Source organism: Papio anubis, chromosome 2, assembly GCF_008728515.1.
Source record: "Papio anubis isolate 15944 chromosome 2, Panubis1.0, whole genome shotgun sequence".
NCBI lineage: Eukaryota > Metazoa > Chordata > Mammalia > Primates > Cercopithecidae > Papio > Papio anubis.
Window position 1 is genome coordinate 91,647,820 of NC_044977.1, and position 22,694 is coordinate 91,670,513.

At 46.0% G+C, this 22,694-nt stretch overlaps 1 protein-coding gene across 14 annotated transcripts in view; it reads right to left on the minus strand.

Moving 5' to 3' along the window:
• Positions 1 to 22,694, minus strand: part of ARIH2 (ariadne RBR E3 ubiquitin protein ligase 2) — a 70,233-nt gene that overhangs the window by 3,170 nt on the left and 44,369 nt on the right. For 6 of the 14 annotated variants that reach the window (XM_031663355.1, XM_031663364.1, XM_031663354.1 and 3 more), the window contains 10 exons: positions 19,092 to 19,155; positions 16,459 to 16,609; positions 14,974 to 15,095; positions 12,657 to 12,766; positions 9,560 to 9,677; positions 8,542 to 8,592; positions 8,361 to 8,451; positions 2,795 to 2,946; positions 1,939 to 2,082; positions 668 to 757 (listed from right to left, as the gene is read on the minus strand). In XM_031663355.1, coding sequence (XP_031519215.1) covers positions 668 to 757; positions 1,939 to 2,082; positions 2,795 to 2,946; positions 8,361 to 8,451; positions 8,542 to 8,592; positions 9,560 to 9,677; positions 12,657 to 12,766; positions 14,974 to 15,095; positions 16,459 to 16,609; positions 19,092 to 19,155 — 1,093 coding nt within the window. The remainder of the gene's footprint in view (positions 1 to 667; positions 758 to 1,938; positions 2,083 to 2,794; positions 2,947 to 8,360; positions 8,452 to 8,541; positions 8,593 to 9,559; positions 9,678 to 12,656; positions 12,767 to 14,973; positions 15,096 to 16,458; positions 16,610 to 19,091; positions 19,156 to 22,694) is intronic. The other 8 variants (XM_031663367.1, XM_031663358.1, XM_031663366.1 and 5 more) reach the window with 4 other exon arrangements.

The window sequence follows — 22,694 nt, forward strand, 5'->3', positions numbered from 1 at the left end:
CAATCATGATGACACATTTATGCAATCATTAACAAAATGGTATTTACCAGGCGGGTAAATCATAACAGCTATAACAATAAACTTTATAACAATAAAATATTGTTTTTTATATATATAAAACCTTGATTATATATACACAATATTAATTTTAAAAGGCTGGAAAATGCTGACAGTGGTAATTTCTTTCCGGACAATGTAAATGCTTTTCTGTTTTCCAGCATTTAAACAAAAATGTGAATTACTAGTTTATTAACATTTATTGTTACTGGTAGTAACAATAAATTCATATTCAAATTCAACTCTAAGATGAAGAATTAAACAAGGTATAAAACAGTCAAATATATCTTAAGGACATGCATGCTAAATATCCCTCCCAAGCATGGGCACTAGTGGCCTCCCACTGGCCACAGACCTTTTTAGCCAATCGCCCTTTAAATATAGTTGTTCAGAGGATTAGGTGCATGTGTCTTACATTACACAGAATAACAGCACCTGAGATATATTTTGGAGGTGCCCAGAGTAGAAGTGGAATTTTGCAATTAGAGTTTTGTTTTAACTTTGCCCTCCCAATGACCAGGGGTCTGGTCCTCACTCTCCTGCAAAGTGCTGGTAGAGAAGGGCACCTTTGAGGCTAACAGGACAGAGTAGAAAAATTGCTTTGCCTTACCAGCTTCTTCCTGGGTCCGGACTCCATGTAATATGCATATGGGTAGGTGTACTGCAGGGTGTATCGACACTGCAACAGGAGAGAAGGGACCTGTGTCTGTGATTCTAAGCTACCTGCATCTCAGGTGGCTCTTACAATTCCTACCCTCCACATGCAAATGAGCTTAGCTCTATAGGTATGGGCCTGAAAGAAATTATACCAAGCCAAATAGAGATGAATTGTGAAAAGATATGGGGAAAAAACAAACAAACAATGGTCACAGAACACCCAGTTTCTTTTACAAAGTGATTACCAGCAGCTGCCTCAATAGCTTTTCCCTCTTGAGTAGGACATCAGAGTCAACACATCTATCTCAATGCTTAGCCAAAGACAACCTTTTTTTTTTTTTTTTTTGAAACAAGGTTTCATTCTGATGCCCAGGCTGGAGTGCAGTGGTGCGATTCCCACTCACTGCAAACTCCGCCTCCCAGACTCAAGCGATCCTCCCACGTCAGCCTTCCAAGTAGCCAGGACTACAGGTGTGCATCACCACACCAGGCAAATTTTTGTATTTTTTTGTAGAGACGGGGTTTTCTCATGTTGCCCAGGCTGGTCTCAAACTCCTGGGCTCAAGCAATCCATCTGCTTTGGCCTTCCAAAGTGCTGGGATCATAGGCGTGAGACACTGCACCCTGCCCAATCTTTTTTTTTTTTTTTTTCTTGAGACAGAGTCTTGCTTTATCACCCAGACTGGAGTGCAATGATCTCAGCTCACTGCAGCCTCCAACTCCTAGGTTCAAGCAATTCTCGTGCCTCCCAAGTAGCTGGAACTACAGGCATGTGCCCCCATGCCCAGCTAACTTTTGTATTTTTAGTAGAGACAGGGTTTCACCATGTTGGCCAGGCTGGTCTCAAACTCCTGACCTCAAGTGATCCGCCCACCTCGGCTTCCCAAAGTGCTGGGATTACAGGGGTGAGCCACCACGCCCGGCACTTCAGACAATCTTTTATTTTCCTTTGAGTGATGCATACACAGGACAAAAGGAGAAGAAAAGTGCTCTAGTTTTCCCTACAGGCAGAGGCAGTGCAACACTCTTATAAATCCCCTGGACATCCAGCAGAGGACTAGGTCCTTGATGGGCACAGCACATGAAGATGTGGATCCACAAGCAGAAGCAAGAAAGGCTGCACAGGGTGCTAAAATACTCTCTTTCAACAGGGCTTCCCACTTTCAGAGGTGGTGACAGAGCCAGGCACTGGATCAGGGATAGGATGAGTGAAGTGGTAGATACCTTGGCCAAGAGCTTGGCAGCATTCTGTAGGTACTGCCAGTCGATCCATGTCCCCAGATTGTTCATGACCCTCTCCTGAATCTTCTCGTGAATCCGCTGGTATGTCTGTGCCTCAAGCTGCAAGCTTTTGTTGTGGTTTTCCCACTACAGGGCACAGAAGGGGAAAACCACACGAGTCCCACGAAGGTGCAGAGGTCTACACAAGAGTTCAGGATAGACACCTTGCTGGCAGGACATGGCCATAGGCTCCTGTAACTTATTCCCCAAAGTGCAAGAGCAGGTCTTCTTCAGTCCATCCTTCTAACCTGTCCAGAACAGCCGTATGCCTACCAGATCACTCTACCCTTCTGGGTCAATGGGACTCCAGCCCTGACGACTATGCAAAGCTAGGCCCCTGATGGTCTACTGTGATTAGAGACCATTATGCATGGTGCTCTTTGGGCTTCTGAAGGGCTCCCTGGGAGAAACTGCTTTCCAAATTTGACTACTAAGATGATACTATGGGAACAGATTGTGAGGACAGAAAGAAAAAAATAAATAAAAATTAAAAACATTGAAAAAAGAAAAAAAAAAGATGGCACTAGATGGAAAAGACTGTCTGATGGCCCCTCATTGTCCTTCAATCCATCATTCAACCAAGGTCAGTACCAGGTCCTTCCCTGTTGGCTGGAGATATACCCTGTAGAGCTTGAAAGGCACATCTACAGAGCTAGCACCCAGGGATACCGCAGGAGCTCCATTCACTGACTTCTATGTGCACAGGCTGGCTCTGTCTACCAGTCCCCTGGGAATCCCACCAGCAGGCCAAGTGGAAGAAGCCTACCCTGTAGGGGAAGGTACAGGAGAGGACACCTACCCTCTCAAAGTAGAATAAGTACTTCTTGAGGGCTTCCCTCGCCTGGGCTTGTTGGCTCTGGTTCACAATGTCAGGATTCTCCTTGTAACGACTACACTCATAGTATTCACTGCCATGAGTCTTCCAATCTCCTAGACACATCCAGCAGAAGTCTGTGCAGAACAGAGGAAGAGTCATTTACATCTACAAGACAACTCCACTTTCCTCTATAGGCAGAGGAGAAAGACAGTCAGACCCTGCTCCCAAAGGGGTCACCTGAACAGAACTTCCCAAGGGGGCCTCTTTCTTGAAGGAATGTGCACCTCTCATCCCTGTCACATCCTACTGTCCTTGTAGTCTGTACTTGCTGATAGGAACAAAAGCCTATGGATAATTTCTATTCCATGAGCACATGTGCCATGTGTTTTATTAATCTAATACAGGCAGATGCTGACTGTACAGACTACTGGTCTGCTATGTCAATGCCACTATGAGAAGCAGGAACTTGTCCAACTGAGGCCCACCTGACTGTCTAAATGCACATCATCAGTACAAACTGACCTCCCTACTGCTTCCTACCCTCACACTTGTCCTAGAAAGATTTTTGTATATGAAGCTAAGAATAAAGGCTTTTCCCCTTTTTCTTCTATTTTAAAGAACACATTTTTTTTTTTTTTTTTTGAGACGGAGTCTCGCTTTGTTGCCCAGGCTGGAGTGCAGTGGCGCAATCTCGGCTCACTGCAAGCTCCGTCTCCCGGGTTCACGCCATTCTCCTGCCTCAGCCTCCCGAGTAGCTGGGACTACAGGCGCCTGCCACCTCGCCCGGCTAATTTTTTTGTATCTTTTTAGTAGAGACGGGGTTTCACCATGTTAGCCAGGATGGTCGCGATCCTGACCTCGTGATCCGCCTGTCTCGGCCTCCCAAAGTGCTGGGATTACAGGCTTGAGCCACCGCGCCCGGCCAAGAACACATTTCTTATTTTTCTTTTTTTTTTTTTTTTTGAGACAAACTCTCACTCTGTCACCCAGGCTGGAGTGCAGTGGCACGATCTCGGCTTACTGCAACCTCTGCATTCCAGGTTCAAGCGATTCACTTGCCTCAGCCTCCCGAGTAGCTGGGACGACAGGCGCCCGACAACATGCTGGCTAATTTTTGTATTTTTAGTAGAGATGGGGCTTCACCATGTTGGCTAGGCCGGTCTCGAACCCCCAATGTTCAGTGAGCTGCCCATCTCTGCCTCTCAAAGTGCTGGGATTACAGGCATGAGCCACTGTGCGTGACAAATAACACATTTCTATAAAACCTAGAGCTATCCAATGGTTCATAATCAGAACTATGATTCTGCTTTTGTGGTAGCTCACACCTGTAATCCCAGTACTCTGGGAGGCCAAGGCAGGTGGATCACCTGAGGTCAGGAATTTGAGACCAGCCTTGCCAACATGGTGAAACCCCCGTCTCTATTAAAAAAAAATACATACATATATATATACACACACACACACACACACACACACACACACACACAAATTAGCCAGGTATGGTGGCACGTGCCAGTAGCTACTTGGGAGGCTGAAGCACGAGAACTGGTTAAACCTGCAGGGCGGAGATTGTGAGCTGAGATTGCACCACTGCACTCCAGCCTGGGTGACTGAGATTGCACCACTGCACTCCAGCCTGGGTGACAGAGCAAGACCTTGTCTCAAAAAAAAAAAAATGCTTTTTTTTCCTGTATGTTTAAAGAATTATTGTTAGATGCTCAAAGAATTATTGCAGTCGAATGGAGAGAAGCCAACCATAGTTCTGTTGGATGAACAATGGCCTGTTGATATTCTGCATTCCATGAGCACATGGGCTATGTGCCTTGTTATATCTTTGTCAAGCCTGCTATGAGAAGCAAAACTTGTCTAAGTGAGGTCCTCCTGGTTGTCTAGAACACACAATGTGTGTTCTAATAATACCTTATTCGATTTTATATCTGGCCTATTCTGCCTCTTCCAGAGACCCTGACAGGGTAATTCCTGTTTCTCAGGATTCAATCTCCTGGGATAACTTGGCTTACTGACTTACCAAAAAATGAGGCTCCTGAATAATTTTAGGGAAGCCAAAGCAAAACCCGGAGACCCAGAGGTTGTTCCATTTCTCTCCTGGGAGCCTTCACCTAATAGTGGCAACACTGCCCTCTCCTTAATTAGCTAGGTGTGCTTGCTACCATTTTAAACAATATAGGCCGGGCGTGGTGGCTCATGCCTGTAATCCAAGCACTTTGGGAGGCCAAGGTGGGCTAATCACGAGGTCAGAGTTCAAGACCAGCCTGGCCAACATGGTGAAACCACGTCTCTAACAAAAATACAAAAAATTAGCTGGGTATAGTGGCGGGTGCCTATAATCTCAGCTACTTGGGAGGCTGAGGCAGGAGAATTGCTTGAACCCAGGAGGCGGAGGTTGCAGTGGGCCGAGATTGCACCATTGCACTCTACCCCCGGAGACAGAGTGAGACTCCATCAAAAATTAGCTGGGTGTGGTGGCATGTGACTGCAATTCCAGCTACTCCAGAGGCCCAGCAGGATAATTGCTTGAACCTCGGAGGTGGAGGTTGCAGTGAGCCGAGATCGCGCCACTGCACTCAGCTCTGGGTGACAGAGTGAGACTCCGTCTCGAAAAAAACAAACAAACAAACAAACAAAAAAACCACCACATTCCTTAGGGTTGCCCATATAGGTGATATAAATATACAGCAAAGAAAGAGAGGCCGGGCGCGGTGGCTCAAGCCTGTAATCCCAGCACTTTGGGAGGCCGAGACGGGCGGATCACGAGGTCAGGAGATCGAGACCATCCTGGCTGACACGGTGAAACCCCGTCTCTACTAAAAAATACAAAAACTTAGCTGGGCGAGGTGGCGGGCGCCTGTAGTCCCAGCTACTCGGGAGGCTGAGGCAGGAGAATGGTGTAAACCCAGGAGGTGGAGCTTGCAGTGAGCTGAGATCCGGCCACTGCACTCCAGCCTGGGCGACAGAGCGAGACTCTGTCTCAAAAAAAAAAAAAAAAAAAAAAGAAAGAGATGGCAGTTTTTTTTGAGATGGAGTCTCGCTCTATCACCCAGGCTGGAGTTCAGTGGCACAATCTCGGTTCACTATGACTTCTACCTCCTGGATTCAAGTGATTCTTGTGAGATGGCAGTTAACTCTGGGTGTCAAGCGATATGGACACCCATGGGGCTTCTCAGGCACTAGAAATGTGGTGGGTGCTGGGGTGTTTGTCATTATTCTTTAAACTCTATGTGTCTTTTGCATTGTTCTAAGTGTATGATACACTTCTCTCTCTCATATATATACAAAGAAAAAGAGAGGGAAAGAGTGTGGCCCCGCTGGGTGCGCTGGCTCAAGCCTGTAATCCCAGCACTTTGGGAGGCCGAGGCAGGTGGATCACAAGGTCCGGAGATCGAGACTATCCTGGCTAACATGGTGAAACCCCGTCTCTACTAAAAATACAAAAAGAAATTAGCCGGGCGTGGTGGCGGGCGCCTGTAGTCCCAACTACTCCAGAGGTTGAGGCGGGAGAATGGCGTGAACCCGGGAGGCGGAGCTTGCAGTGGGCTGAGATCGCACCACTGCACTCCAGCCTGGATGACAGAGCTTCTCTATCTCAAAAAAAAAAAAAAAAAAAAAAAAAGGGGGGGGGGTGTGGCCCCATGGAAGAAATATGCCACTAGCCATGGCCTATCTTCATTCGGCACTGCAGAGTCAATGTTACTGTCTAAGTCCCTGCCATGACCACTCTGATTAAAAGGGCTCCTGGGGCCGGGCACGGTGGCTCACATCTGTAATCCCAGCACTTTGGGAAGTCGAGGCAGGCAGACTGCCTGAGGTCAGAAGTTCGAGACCAGCCTGGACAACATGGTGAAACCCCGTCTATACTAAGAACACAAAAATTATCCAGGTGTGGTGGTGGGCGCCTGTAATTGCAGCTACTGGGGAGGATGAGGTGGAATTGCTCGAACCCAGGAGGCAGATGTTGCAGTGAACCAAGATTGCGCCATTGCATTCCAGCCTGAGTGACGAGCAAAACTCCATCTTTGGGAAAAAAAAAAAAAAGGCCAGGCACGGTGGTTCACGCCTATAATCCCAGCACATTGAGAGGCCGAGGCAGGCGGATCCCCTGAGGTCAAGAGTTTTTTTTGTTTGTTGTTTTTTTTTTTTTTGAGACGGAGTCTCACTTTGTCGCACAGGCTGGAGTGCAGTGGCGTGATCTCGGCTCACTGTAAGCTCTGCCTCCCGGGTTCATGCCATTCTCCTCCCTCAGCCTCCTGAGTAGCTGGGACTACATACAAGCGCCTGCCACCATGCTCGGCTAATTTTTTGTATTTTTAGTAGAGACAGGGTTTCACTGTGTTAGCCAGGATGGTCTCGATCTCCTGACCTCGTGATCCGCCTGTCTCGGCCTCCCAAAGTGCTGGGATTACAGGCGTGAGCCACTGCGCCCGGCCGAGGTCAAGAGTTTGACACCAGCCTGGCTAACATGGTGAAACCCCGTCTCTACTAAAAATACAAAAAAGTAGCCAGGTGTGGTGGTGAGTCCCTGTAATCCCAGCTACTCAGGAGGCTGTGGTGGCAGAATTGCTTAAACCCAGGAGGTAGAGGTTGCAGTGAGCCAAGATCATGCCACTGCACTCCAGCCTGAGCGACAGAGTGAGACACTGTCTCAAAAAATAAAGAAAAGAGGGTTCCTGGAAATAGCATTTGCACAGGCCCTTGCAAAGCAAAACTCTCGGTCAGGCGCAGTGGCTCACTCCTGTAGTCCCAGCACTTTGGGAGGCCAAGGTAGGCAGATCACCTGAGGTCAGGAGTTTGAGACCAGCCTGGCCAACATGGCAAAACCCCGTCTCTACTAAAAATACAGAAATTAGCCAGGCGCAGTGGTAGATGCCTGTAATCCCAGCTACTCGAAAGGCTGAGGCAGGAGAACTGCTTGAAACCAGGAGATGGAGGTTACAGTGAGCTGAGATTGCATCACTAAACTTCATGGGTGACAGAGTGAGATTCCTTCACACACAAAAAAGAAACTCTCAGACTCTCAGGGGCTCCTGATGAGCATCAAAGCAGCTGTGTAGGAGAGACCCACTTGGACATATTTTCTACTTGAAGGGATTCTGTTTCTTCAGCTGACCTGGCTGGGTGGCATACAAAACCAATGGGTTCTAGCTATGTAAATTATTCCTGATGGATGAAGGAGGTCTGAAAGGTTAAATCAAAACCCCCACTATTGTAAAACAGCAAGGGAAAACCATTATTTTACTACTTCTGGTAAAGGTATCTACAAGGTAGCACAGATAAGCCCCAAGCTACTTACCTGCCTTGGCAAAAAAGTGAAAGTAACACCCTGAAATCATCTTCTTGGATAACTGAGGATCATGAGGATTACCCCAAAGTTGACGTCTGACTATATGTGTTAGCAAGATAGCAGTGGGATTGTAAGAGGGACCAAAAAATATAAAATAAAAAAAAAAAAAGCTACTTTATGCCAGTTACTGTGACTGTTAAGTGACTGTGGCTCTTCTATGTTTTGTCATTTCATGGCAGAAGTACTCACTTAAATAGTAACGGAGACCCAACCACAAGAAAGTGCCACTGGGCCTTACACACCAAGCTTGGAACTCACCGTGTTTACACTTGGAGCATTGCTGTCAGAGGGAAACAGAAGAGAACACGTTAAGGGCACACTGACCAAAGGTTCCAGGTCACACATACAAAGTGCAGAGGCTTCTGCTCACCATGTGATTGCAGCCTCCATTCTTCTCAATGCAGATGTTGCACTTGGGACACTGAGGAGACAGAAGGGTGCCATTAGGCTCACATACCACCAGGTTGGTTTTAAGACAAATTACACAAAGCTCCTGGCACCTGTGCCCAGTTGCTCATCATGCGAGCACTTCTGGGGAGGAGCATCTCACTTAAATGTGGCAGGTCACTGAGGCTGGAACAGTAAGTCAAGGAAATGACGTCAGCATATTTGGCCTTGAAACGCTTCAAGCACCAGCTGAACCCCACTAAGTCTTCCACCATCTGCCCCTGCCACGAAGCTGCTCAGATTAAGCACAGGTTGAATCAGCAGAAAACCTGCCTTCTTGAGAGGACTGGCAAAGCAGCACAGGAGCTGCCACAATGGATTCAGTCATGGTCAGCTTGCCTGAACTTCTGCTTCGAGAAGAGGGTAAGGAAACCACATCTAAAACTCCTCTCTACCATTTGAGAGATGCCAGCAACCTGAAGCAGCAATGCAGAGACCAGTCTGATGCTGTGATCTCCCACTGCTATGAAGTCGACCATGTTTAATAATGTTGTTATTAAAACTGTGCTTGTGAGTGCATACTCTGCGAGTGACTGACAAAGGGTACAGTGGCCCCTAGAGCCCGCGGACCATACTTTCCCACGGGAAACTTCAAAATGAGTATCGTGCAGGTCTGAGCTTGCATTACAGCCTTACTATGTATCAAGTATGACTATCAACCACCTCCTTTTCAGAGCTGTTAAAGACTGGTAGTTCTCTTCTAATTAGTTCCCCCTTTTCTGGCATTTTGGCATTTCATAATAATAAAGAAAAAATGCACCCAATGCATCCTGTGATAACCTGCTACAAGCTGCCAACTCTGCATGAAGGTCCCCAACCCCTAGTCCTCAGGAAGGGCCCTGGGGCTCTGGGTATTCTGCTCTCAGATGGCAAATCTCCAAGGCTAGGCCCTGGGCAGCAATAAGAGGGCAGATCCATGAGAGGTGAAATACAATCCTTACGTCTTTAGTGTGAGCACTAATGTAGTTGGCTGTTTCAGAGTCGTCTGCACACTTCGTGAGCCATTTCCGGATCGTGGCACAGTCTGTGGGTGCATGATACATCTGACGACACTTGAAACTTAAAATTGGAAAAGAAAAACATTCAAATATTCATTAAGTCAGGGTCCCATGTTTAAAATTTTCCTTTTATCCAAGTTAACAAATCATGAATTAGAGCTTTTCTTTTTTTTTTTTGAGACGCAGTCTCGCTTTGTCGTCAGGCTGGAGTGCAGTGGCACAATCTCGGCTTACTGCAAGCTCCGCCTCCTGGCTTCACATCATTCTCCTACCTCAGCTTCCCAAGTAGCTGGGACTATAGGCGCCCGCCACAACACCTGGATAATTTTTTGTATTTTTAGTAGAGACGGGTTTCACCGTGTTAGCCAGGATGGTCTCGATCTCCTGACCATGTGATCCGCCTACCTCAGCCTCCCAAAGTGCTGGGATTACAGGCGTGAGCCACTGCGCCCAGCCTAATTTTTGTATTTTTAGTAGAGATGGGGTTTCACCATGTTGGCCAGGATGGTCTTCATCTCTTGACCTTATGATCTGCTTGCCTCGGTCTCCCAAAGTGCTGGGATTACAGGTGTGGGCCATCCTGCCTGGTCTAGAGCTTTTCAAATAGGTAAAGTTCTCTCTCAAGGCCCATGGAACCTTTACTTACTCATGAGTTATACTGAAATACTGCATGAATGTCTCTTCAACTTAAGCCTTTGTAAGACATGCTCTAACATGCACAAATAAAATGTTTCTGTAGGCCGAGTGCAATGGTTCATGCTTGTAATCCTAGTACTATGGAAGGTCAAGATGGGAGGACTGCTTGAGCCCAAGAGTTTGAAGCCAGCCTGGACAACATGGTGAGACCCCATCTCTACAAAAAATGAAAAAACTAGCCAGGTGTGGTGGCATGTGTCTGTAGTCCCAGCTATTAGAGAGTCTACGGTAGGAGGATTGCCTGAGCTCTGGAGGTCAAGGCTGCAGTGAGCTGTATTTGCATCACTGTACTACAACGTGGGCAACTGAGAGAGACCCTGTTTAAAAAAAAAAAAAAGGATTGCTTTAGACCAGGAGTTTGAGACCAACATAGGCAACATACGAAGACCCTGCCTCTACAATCTTTTTTTTTTTGAGACAGAGTTTCGCTCTTGTCACCCAGGCTGGAGTGCAATGGCATGATCTCGGCTCACTGCAACCTCTGCTTCCTTGGTTCAAGTGATTTTCCTGCCTCAGCCTCCTGAGTAGCTGAGATTACAGGCTCCTGCCACTACACCTGGCTAATTTTTGTATTTTTAGTAGAGATGGGATTTCATCATGTTGGCCAGGCTAGTCTTGAATTCCTGACCTTAGGTGATCCACTCGCCTCGGCCTCCTCAAGTGCTGGGGTCACAGGTGTGAGCCACTGCACCTGGCCTCTACAACAAATTTTTAAAAATTAGCCGGGCATCTGTAGTTTCAGCTACTTGGAAGGCTAAGGCAGAAGGATTACTTCATACCAGGGGTTTGAGGCTGCAGTGAGCTATGCTATGTATGTTAAATATCTTGTTTAAACATCTTGTTTACCAACCCCCAAGATGTCAAACACAGAGCTATGACTCTCATAGGGCATGGTGAGGTGCTCTGAGAAGGACTCCCTAGCTCAGACCTAAGGCAGGATTGAGATCCATTTCTGGGAGTCTCATCTGATTTCCCAGCCAGACATGCACACAAGGATGCACAAATGCCAGAACTTGCAAAATCTGTAGGGTCATGATATATCTGATGACACTGAAACTTAAAACAGAAGAAAAAAAAAAAAAGACTCCAATATTCGTCGGGCTAGGCTTCCATATTTTCAATTTTTCTTTGGTGGAGGCCAACAGTACTTTGTGGCTAGAAAAGGCCCTCAGGCAAATACCCAGGGAAGTAACTTCATAAAGTGGGACACAAGGATAAAGAACCATTACAAGGAGTCTCTCTGAATCGCTGTGATCCTGGTGGCTGCCTGATTTAAAATGAAAGAACCACTACATTAGTGATTCTTAATCTTCGGTGTCAATAATGTTTTGAAATACAGGCATGTGCGCACACACACATCTCATTTTCCAAGCAGTTTCTCTGAAGCCCCACCATGAATATTCCAGGGAGGTATGATTAGGACAGATCTGGGCCTAAATTATGGTTCTACTATTTACTAGGTTTACCTTGTACCTTGATATCTTCATAGAATATAAGGGTCATAGCCAGGCGCAGTGGCTCAATCCTGTAATCCCAGTACTTTGGGAGGCCAAGGTGGGCAGATCACGAGGTCAGGAGTTTGAGACCAGCCTGGCCAACATAATGAAACCCTGTCTCTACTAAAAATACAAAAATCAGCCAGGCATGATGGCATGTGCCTGTAATCTCAGCTACTCAGGAGGCTGAGGTAGGAGAATTGCTTGACCCTGGGAAGTGGAGGTTGTGGTGAGCAAAGTATGCACCACTGCACTCCACCCTGGGCTACAAAGCAAGACTCCGTCTCAAGAAAACAACAAAAAATGAGAGAATGTAAGGGTCATATACAGTTGTGATAATGCAAGGTAAGTGATCAGGATAGTAGTGTCTGTCATCTGGTAAGCCTTCGGTAAACTTTAGTTATTCCCATGGTATCTACTGAATGAAGTGAACCTTCAGTAGATGTAGAATATATTTATGACTTAGTTTTACAAAAATTAGCCAAGAAAGGCCAAGACAGAGAAAGATTAAAATGCTGAAGATTATACCTTTCAAACACAGTAATATGTGATTAGCTATAAAGATAGATACATCCCACACAATCTCTGGGCCATGAGACTTAGTAGCATAAGCCACAACACATTCTCCAAGAACCTGTGTCAACTCCTTGCCTCCAGACTGAGCATGTATTGAAGACCTAGTGGAATATGAGATGCTGGGCATAAACCTACCCACTTGGAGCACAGTTGCTCTGTTGGCTCAAAGACCCTGCCTCTTCCAGTGCCGCCCTCACATGGAGCAACAGCAGTGGTGCTTTGGAGGATGGGGCATGAGCCCAGGGCTGCTCAGCACTCACACTCACTCTTACCAGAAGACCTCGTTGCACCGATTGCACTGTACTCGGCGAGCTCTAGGCTCTTGTACCCGAATAACCATGGGGCAGTCTGCACCAGGGCACAGCTGGAGCTGGTAATGACTCTGTGAACACACCAAGAGGAAACAATGAGGACATCTCTTAGTTGCTGTCTAAAAATCAGAACCCCCTGAATATTCAAACACTTTCTGTTCTCCCAGCTGATGACTTATATCAAGGGGTTATATAAATTCAGAAAGGATGTTGTGAAAACCAAACATAAGCCAGATATTAAAGAGGAACTTAGGACGTCTAGCTTAAACCAGGTAGCAACTCACTGGAATGATCTAAGGTTATATAGAATTGCACCAGGCATGGTGGCTCCTGCCTGTAGTCTTAGCTACTAAGGAGGCTGAGGTGGGAAGACTGCTTGAGGCCTGAAATTTGAGGCAGCAGTGAGCTGATTGCACCAATGCATTCCAGCCTGGATGACAGCAAAACTCTGTCTCCAAAAAAATTAAAAAATAACAAATAAAGCCGGACACAGTGGCTCATGCCTTGTAATCCCAGCACTTTGGGAGGCCGAGGCAGGCGGATCACCTGAGGTCAGGACTTTGAGACTAGGCCAACGTGGTGAAACCCCGTCTCTACTAAAAAACACAAAAATTAGTTGGGGCCGGGCGCGGTGGCTCAAGCCTGTAATCCCAACACTTTGGGAGGCTGACACGGGCGGATCACAAGGTCAGGAGATCGAGACCATCCTGGCTAGCACGGGAAACCCTCGGCCTCTTACTGGGTAAAAAATAAATACAAAAACTAGCTGGCGCAGGTGGCGGGCGACTGTCCCTACCCACGCCACGTCCCCGCCCCAGTGAGCTAAGATCCCGCCACTGCACTCCAGCCTGGGCGACAGAGACCGGGCTCCCCAAAATTAGTTGGGTATGGTGGTGCAAGCTTGTAATCTCAGCTACTCAGGAGGCTGAGGCTGGAGAAGCACTTGAACCTGTGAGACAGGCTGCAGTGAGCTGAGATCGTGCCGCCACTGTACTCCAGCCTGGGCGACAGAGTGAGACTCCATCTCAAAAAAAAAGAAAAAAAAAAGTATCTCTGAGGAGCTCAATGACCCTCAAAGGCAGCAAACAGCATAAAGAACAAGGCCTTCTATTTATCCTGTGGCATGTGCATGACAAGAACCAGACCATAAATTAATCTGGAAAGCTTAGGCAAAAAAGACAAATACGAAAGTTATGCTGCATTGGGTGGATGGCTTGAGCTCAGGAGTTCGAGACTAGCCTGGGCAACATGGTGAAACACCCATCTTTACAAAAAACACAAAAATTAGCTGAGTTTGGTGGTGCATGCCAGTAGTCCCACCTGCTCGGGAGGCTTAGGAGGACTGCTTGAGTCTGGGAGGTCAGATGCTGCAGTGAGCCATGTTTGTGCCTCTGCACTCCAGCCTGGGTGACAGAGTAAAACCCTGCCTCCCCCCCAAAAAAAAAAAAGAAAAAGAAAAGAAAATTATATTGCATGGAATCAGCAGGCCTAGCAAATGGCCTAATAGAGGGAAAGGACTACAAAAGTGACCATGCTGGAATCCTGGACAAGTTTTCCAATTACTCAAAAAGTAATACCCCTTCTCTCTGCTCAACCACACAGGGAACCGAATATAACAGCAGCTCCTAAATATGCCTAATTTATATTCATCCACTGAACACACAATAGCTTCTTTAAGCCACTGTGTACAAGGTGGGGATGTGTGTCTATGGAAGAGAAAATCAAGACTCAGAATTAAAAAAAAAAAAAAAAGAGAGGCTGGGTACAGTGGCTCACGCCTGTAATCCCAGCACTTTGGGAGGCTGAGGCAGGCAGATCATGAGGTCAAGAGATTGAGATAATCTTGGCCAACATGGTGAAACCCCATCTCTACTAAAAATACAAAAATTAGCTGGGAGCGGTGGCGCATGCCTGTAGTCCCAGCTACTCAGGAGGCTGAGGCAGGAGAATCGCTTAAACCTGGGAGGTGAAGGTTGCAGTGAGCCAAGATTGCGCCACTGCACTCCAGCCAGGCAACATAGCAAGGCACTGTCTCACAAGAGAAAAAAAAGAGTGGTCACAAAGCAAGGAAGTATCCAGGTTTCACACAATGGTGTGTCTGACTCTAGGGCCTGTACTCTTCACTATCACTCTAGTGGTTTTCAAACTTTTTTAAACCTATGGAGCTCTTTCTTCGAACACTATCACTTAATGTCACCCTAGTCTATAAAGTAAGTAATGACCCTTTGATGGAAGGTAGGCCCAGGAAGACAGAAGGCAGAACAAAGGCTGGCCATACCTCCACATAGTCCCTGAAGAGGTAGCGCCTGTATTTCTCTCTCAATTCTTCATTGGGAAGCAATGGAAACACGAAGTCCTCTGGTGTACGGAGTGGACAGTCCTGAGCCATACAAGAGACTCCTGTTGAACAAAAATAACCTGATGGGGCCAGGTGCAATGGCTCATGCCTGTAATCCCAGCACTTTGGGAGGCCAAGGCAGGCAGATCACCTGAGGTCGGGAGTTCAAGACCAGTCTGACCAACATGGTGAAACCCCGTCTCCACTAAAAATACAAAATTAGCCGGGCATGGTGGTACATGCCTGTAATCCCAGTTACTCAGGAGGCTGAGGCAGGAGAATCGCTTGAACCCAGGAGGCGGAGGTTGTGGTGAGCCGAGATCGCGCGATTGCACTCCAGCCTGGGCAACAAGAGCGAAACTCTGTCTCAAAAACAAAAACAAAAAGAAAAACAAAAACAAAACCAAAAAACCAAACAGGCCGGGCGCAGTGGCTCAAGCCTATAATCCCAGCACTCTGGGAGGCCGAGACGGGAGGATCACGAGGTCAGGAGATCGAGACCATCCTGGCTAACATGGTGAAACCCCGTCTCTACTAAAAAATACAAAAAACTAGCCGGGCGAGGTGGCGGGCACCTGTAGTCCCAGCTACTTGGGAGGCTGAGGCAGGAGAATGGCGTAAACCCGGGAGGCGGAGCTTGCAGTGAGCTGAGATCTGGCCACTGCACTCCAGCCTGGGCGACAGAGCCAGACTCCGTCTCAAAAAAACAAACAAACAAACAAACCATCATGGACAACCATACTGCAGAAGACACAATGACACAATTTGCCCACCCAATTCACTCAACAAATCCGAGTTGCATAAAAGAAACCCTTCAAGCAACAGAATTTATTCAAAGAGAAATTAGCATATTTTCACGGCAATGAAACTAAAACATTATCCCAAATGATATCACTAATGGCACCATTAAATAACAAAACCATTTTAAAAATCCTTATTTACAGTTCTTGACTAACAACTGAGTTTTGTGATGTTTAACATTATTTATAGGTGATTATCACCAATTGTGGGACTCTGCAGATATCAATTAATGTGATACTAATTTGTTTCAGTATCATCAAATTTGATTTGTGCTATGTTACCTAAATAGCAGCAAACTCCTGTGGGCATTTCTGAGTTATGGTTGCCACTTGTGGAATTAAGGTAGGCATTTTAAAGGACGGTTCTCCCAAAAGGTGAGAGAAGGTTGCTCTGCACTCATGTTAACATTTACAACAGTGTATTTAGTTTTCTCATTTTGCTTGCTGAGGACTGGGGAAACCTTTGTCACTGTTTGTATTGATGTATTTGAAAATCATTAGTTCTGATGATAAAAATCTCAATCAGGCTCAGAAGAAAATACTCAGTTTACTTGAGTACATGAAAAAGCAGAGTCAAAGATAAACACTTAATGCCAGCTTTTTATAAGTTCTGTGGCAGACTCACCCACGCCCACGCCGTCCTTGATGAGAACTGAGCAGTGCTGCTCCCAGCAGCTGCGGCAAAACTGGTGCTGACAGGCCAAAGAGAGTAGGTTTTCCTTTCGCACAAACTGCATACACACTGCACAGTGGTGAGGGGGATGGGATGTGGGAACCTGGAGAGAAATAGAGCCACGTGAGCCAAAGAGGAGTCAGGTCCAGGAGGCCATAAGGGTACCTCATGCAGCCGGGTGCATGGGAAGTGATCCTTACCCTGCAACAAGTATCAGCATTCAACTGCAATGTGTGGACTCTGAGTCCCAAGGGTACTAAGCTAAAAGTATACAACAGGAAGGCTTCCTGAAGGATGTAGCAGCTGGGCTGGGCTTACAGAATCACCAGGCTTCAGAGGCAGAAAGAAGGCTGAAATGAGAACTTACGGTGGTTTATAATGGCGGACTGAAAAACTCAGGGTTTCAGAATTGCCAAGGTCCTTAAGAGGTCACTTAGTCCAACTTCTTTTAGAAGCTATCAGGTTTCTTTTGTAAACTACCCCTGTTAAGCACAGCAGAGTTGCCCCTCACAACTTCTAGAAACCCAGTCACAAAGGTTATTAGAGGATAAGTCTATAAATCGTCCAATGGTCAACATTGTAATTTTACTTGTCAAGGACAGTGGTTTCACTATATCGATGTGCCCAAACTACAAAATACTACAGCCTTTACTAAGTTACAACTCATCCTTAATACACCAGATGTCACATGTAATTAATATGGGGAGGTGGCAGGGGGATGTGGAGACACCTACTAGGGAAGAAACTCTTCTAGAATGTGTGCAAATAACAGTATAGCATGTACTCCTGAATCCACATTACGCTACACAAACTGGCAGAGAAAGACAATCTGGGGACCTTGGCTAAAACCACGAACCAATGGAAAAGTCCACTTATAAGAACATTAGCTTCTTTTTAGTTTACTGGAAATATAAAAAAACAAGTTGAGGAAAAGAACTGGATTCTCATGTTTATCCATTTTGCTTCTGGAAACCTTTGTCTTAAGAGGCTGCAGAAATTATGTGGTGATCTGAGCCCCAATTCTGCCTTCCAAGATCTCTTTTAGCATGGCCTTCATTCAAAAAATATTTGACAAATGTTCGTTTAGCTCCTAGATACACAGGAAATTGCTATGCATTATTAAAATACAGCTTCTATGGTAGGGGTGGTAAAACAATATGAGTTAATCACTATAACACACGTGTAAAAGTTTATAGATATAATTAGGTGAGTTTCCAGAGGAATGATCCAGGAGAAAGGCTTTGTCAAAGAGGTGGCTTAGATTCTTTTTTTTTTTTTTTTGAGGCGGAGTCTCGCTGTACTCCCAGGCTGGAGTGCGATGGCGTGATCACCGATACTCTGCTTCCGCCTCATACCGATATCTCCAGCCTCAACCTCCCAAAACAACTGAGACTACAAAGCGCCCACGCCACCGCGCCTGGCCACAGATTTTGTATTTTTAGTAGAGCGAGGTTCACCATGTTAGCCAGGATGATCACCGATCTCCTGACCTATAAGTGATCCACCGTACCGACCTCCCAAAGTGCTGGGATTACAGGCTTGGGCCACCGCGCCCGGCCGGCTTAGATTCTTAGATTCCTTTTTTTTCCTTTTGATAGAGTCTCTGTCACCCAGGCTGGAGTGCAGTGGTGCAATCTTGGCTTGCACCAAGTGGTGCAACCTCCACCTCCCTGCCTTCAATCGTTCAAGCGATTCTCTTGCCTCAGCCTCCCAAGTAGCTAGGATTACAGGTATGAGACGCCATGCCTGGTTAATTTTTGTATTTTTAGTAGAGATGGGTTTTCACCATGTTTGCCAGGCTGGTCTTGAACTCCTGACCTCAAGTGATCCGCCCACCTCGACCTCCCAAAGTGCTGGGATTATGGGCCTGAGCCACTGTGCCTGGCCGGACTGGGGTCTTTAAAGGTGAATTCCCTCTCTCTAAGCGAAGGTGGAAACAGAGTCTGGACGTTCTAGGAAGGGAAGGCACAAACAGAATAGAAGACATGTGCGGTAATCTCAGAAACACCAAGGCACCCACAAAGAATGGAGTGCAGGCTGAAAGTGCAGAGAGGAAGGTGGGGCTGGAGAGGGCCAAAGGACAGGCAATGATTTAGTCCCTAACTGTAAGGAAACTTTTCAAACCGTAACAGAAGATTTAAGTCAATACTAGAACAAATACTGTGGGCATGTTGAACTATAAACAAAGCAAAGATAGCTTTTTTTTTTTTTTGAGACAGAGTCTTGCTTTGTCGCCCAGGCTGGAGTGTAGTGGTATGATCTTGGCTCACTGCAAGCTCCACCTCCCAGGTTCACGCCATTCTCCTGCCTCAGCCTCCCGAGTAGCTGGGACTATAGGCACCCGCCACCACGCCCGGCTAATTTTTTTTTTGTATTTTTAGTAGAGACGGGATTTCACCGTGTTAACCAGGATGGTCTTGATCCCCTAGCCTCGTGATCCACCCGCCTTGGCCTCCCAAAGTGCTGGGATTACAGACGTGGGCCACCGCGCCTGCCCAAGCAAAGATAGCTCTTAACGACACTGCAAGCCAAAGCAAGAACAATGTGCAATCATGAGAAGCCTCATTCAAGTAATAGACACTCACATGTTTTGATGGATTAGGCTGAACTCGAGCCTCAACAAGCAGTTGAGCAGAATTGGACTTGAATCTACAAAACAAAAAGCAGAAATGAAGGGAATCAGAAGCTAAAGACATTTTTACCCCTGAACAATAACAGGACAGACAAAGATGTTTAGAGCATCTTTGTCTCTACTTTCTCATAGAACCAAGCCTCCTTTTATCTCAGTACAAAGACTTTTTTCCTCAAGACAGAAAATGCAAAATATAAAGGAATAATAAAAAATATAAAGCCTGATAAATTATGCTACATTTAAGAACCTCAATTCATCAGAAGACACCAAAGTCAAAAGCCAAGCCATAAGCTGGAAGATAATTCAATATATAAACTTCTAGGCCAGGCTCATGCCTGTAATCCCAGCATTTTGGGAGGCTGAGGGGGGCAGATCACTTGAGGTCAGGAGTTTGAGACCAGCCTGGCCAATATGATGAAACCTCGTTTCTATTAAAAATACAAAAATTAGCTGGGCATGGTGACACATGCCTGTAGCCCCAGCTACTTGGGAGGCTGAGGCAAGAGAATTGCTTGAACCTGGGAGGCAGAGGTTGCAATAAGTCGAGATTGTGCCATTGCACTCCAGCCTGCAAGACAGAGCGAGACTATCTCAAAAAGAAAAAAAAAAAATTCTATATATATGGCTGGGCGCAGTGGCTCACGCCTGTAATCTTAGCACTTTGGGAGGCCGAGGTGGATAGATCACTTGAGGTCAGGAGTTTGAGACCAACCTGGCCAACACGGTGAAACCCCATCCGGGTGTGTTGGCTCATGCCTGTAATCCCAGCTACTTGGGAGACTGAAGCAGGAGGATCGCTAGAACCTGGGAGGTGGAGGTTGCAGTGCAGTGAGCAGAGACTGCACCAGCCCGGGAGACAGAGCAAGAGTCTTGCTCTGTCTCCAAAACAAAACAAAACAAAACAAACATACACACATACACACACACGTATAACTGGCAAAGGATTACTATTCAGGAAAAACAAAAACTCATATATATATATATAACTGGTGAAGGATCAGTATTCAGAGTAAACAAAAACTCCTAAAAATCCATTTGGTTCTAGGAACTGGACATGGGAGAAGGGGGAAGGATCCATTTAGAAGAACAACATAATTCAATAAAAAATGGGGAGAAGACTTAACAGGCATTTCAAAGGAGGAGGCAGCAAAAATGGCCATTATATATGAAAAGATTCTCAACCTCCTTAATAATACAGGACATTGAAACAATTAGATGCCATTTACAGCCACCAAATTGCAAAACTTTAAGTCTTACAGTATCAGGAACACCTATATACTACTGCTGAGCATGTAAAGTGGTAAATCACTCTGGAAAACAACCTGGAATTATTTAGCAAAGGCAAAAATAAACGTATGCTATAGCCAATAATTCCTTTTCTATATTTAACTCCAGAAAAATTATGTGACAGTAGGAGTCACCTACAATAATTTTCCATTTAAACAGAATTATCAAGTGGCAATAAAGTGCCACACAAAGCCCAGGTCAACAAATTTCCAAGATATTAGGAATTGGAGCAGAAAAGACTTATGTCTCATCTATGTGATTTCTACCTAGTCAGAATGCTTCCCTCAACTATCCTTATTGAGGGGCCCATTTTATTCCTAATTCCCACACTAGTCTTTTAAGTCTCTTTTGCCATCCAAACCTCCACTCCTGAGTTATGCTGAGAGTTTAGGCAGTGAGAGATATCCTATTGCCAGAACCTATGTGGTTCCCGAGTTTTGGGCAGTAGTATAATAATAAGGCAGCAGAAGTTCATCTGCAATTTCATCTAAATGTATTCCAACTCAAGTACACAGGATGAGAGCAGTTAGTGAATCAGGAACACATTTGCTCTTTCCTGATTGTGCTGAGCTGTTCCAGCTGGTATGTCCTTCCCAGTTGTGTTCAGCCTGGAGAAGGAAAAGCATGACCTTCCTCTGTAAATTCTACTAAAAATACAAGAATTAGCCAGGCGTGGTGGCAAGTGCTGGTAATCCCAGCTACTTTGTAGGTTGTGGCGGGAGAGTTGCTTGAACCCTGGAGGCGGAGGTTGCAGTAAGGCAATGTCGTGCCACTGCACTCCAGCCTGGGTGACAGAGTGAGACTTTGTCTCAAAAAAATAAAAATAAAAAAAATCATACCATATGAGAAAGGAAAATTTACTGCAGTGTGAAAGAGTAGGAATGGTAACAAGTACTTCTCACCAGAGGGAATTTTGCTCCCCACGAGTTATTTGACAATGTTTGGAGACATTCTGATTGCCAAGGACTTAGAGGTGTGGCAGAATAGAGCCCAGGGATGCTGCTAGACATCCTACAATTCACAGATCAGGCCCCCACAACAAAGAGTTATCTAGCCTAAAATGTCAATAATGCTGAGGATGAGAAACACTGTGCGAGACAAGGGCACATGCCTCCAAGGGTGAGCATAAAAGATTCCTACAGAGGATGCAGAGGAGGAGGTGTCCCTTTTCCTGACAACTTATAAGACATCTTGAGACTCTAAGGTCTGTATCTTAAGATCTCTAGTTCTGGAGGAGGTGGAAAGAAATACTCAAATACGCTGCTGGTAGAGGTGGTGGGTGGTAAAGCAGCCTGTTTTTTTTTTTTTTTTTGAGACGGAGTCTCACTCTGCCACCAGGCTGGAGTGCAGTGGCGCAATCTTGGCTCACTGCAACCTCCGCCTCCAGGGTTTAAGCGATTCTTTTGTCTCAGCCTTCTGAGTAGCTGGGACTACAGGAGTGCACCACCACGCTAGGTTAATTTTCATATTTTTAGTAGAGACAGGGTTTCACATGGTGGCCAGGCTGATTTTGACTCCTGACCTCAGGTGATCCGCCTGCCTCAGCCTCCCAAAGTGCTGAGATTACAAGCGTAAGCCACCACGTATGGCCAGCAGCCTACATTTTCTAAAGGAAATATGACTTGTACTATGATACAATCCTCAAGTTGACATATCCAAAAGAAGTAAAAGATGTTGGCATGTGTTACCTAGAAACGCACTGATTAAAAATTAACAATGGGAAAGAAAATCTGAATTAACTTCACTGTGCAACAAAAGAGGTTTGGAAAAAGCATGGAATATCTACGATAGAATACTGTGCTAGTATAAAACTGGGGTAGAAGAATATACTGAAGACACAGGGAAAGTTCACAACATATTAAGAGAAGAGGATGGAAAACAGAATCCAATGTTTTAAAAATATATCATGCAGGCCGGGCGCGGTGGCTCAAGCCTGTAATCCCAGCACTCTGGGAGGCCGAGACGGGTGGATCACGAGGTCAGGAGATCGAGACCATCCTGGCTAACATGGTGAAACCCCCTCTCTACTAAAAAAATAACAAAAAACTAGCCGGGCGATGTGGCGGACGCCTGTAGTCCCAGCTACTCGGGAGGCTGAGGCAGGAGAATGGTGTGAACCCGGGAGGCGGAGCTTGCAGTGAGCTGAGATCCGGCCACTGCACTCCAGCCTGGGCAACAAAGCAAGACTCTGTCTCAAAAAAAAAAAAAAAAAAATTATACCATGCATATTGGAATATAGTCCAAAATGTAAACAATAATCACCATGGAG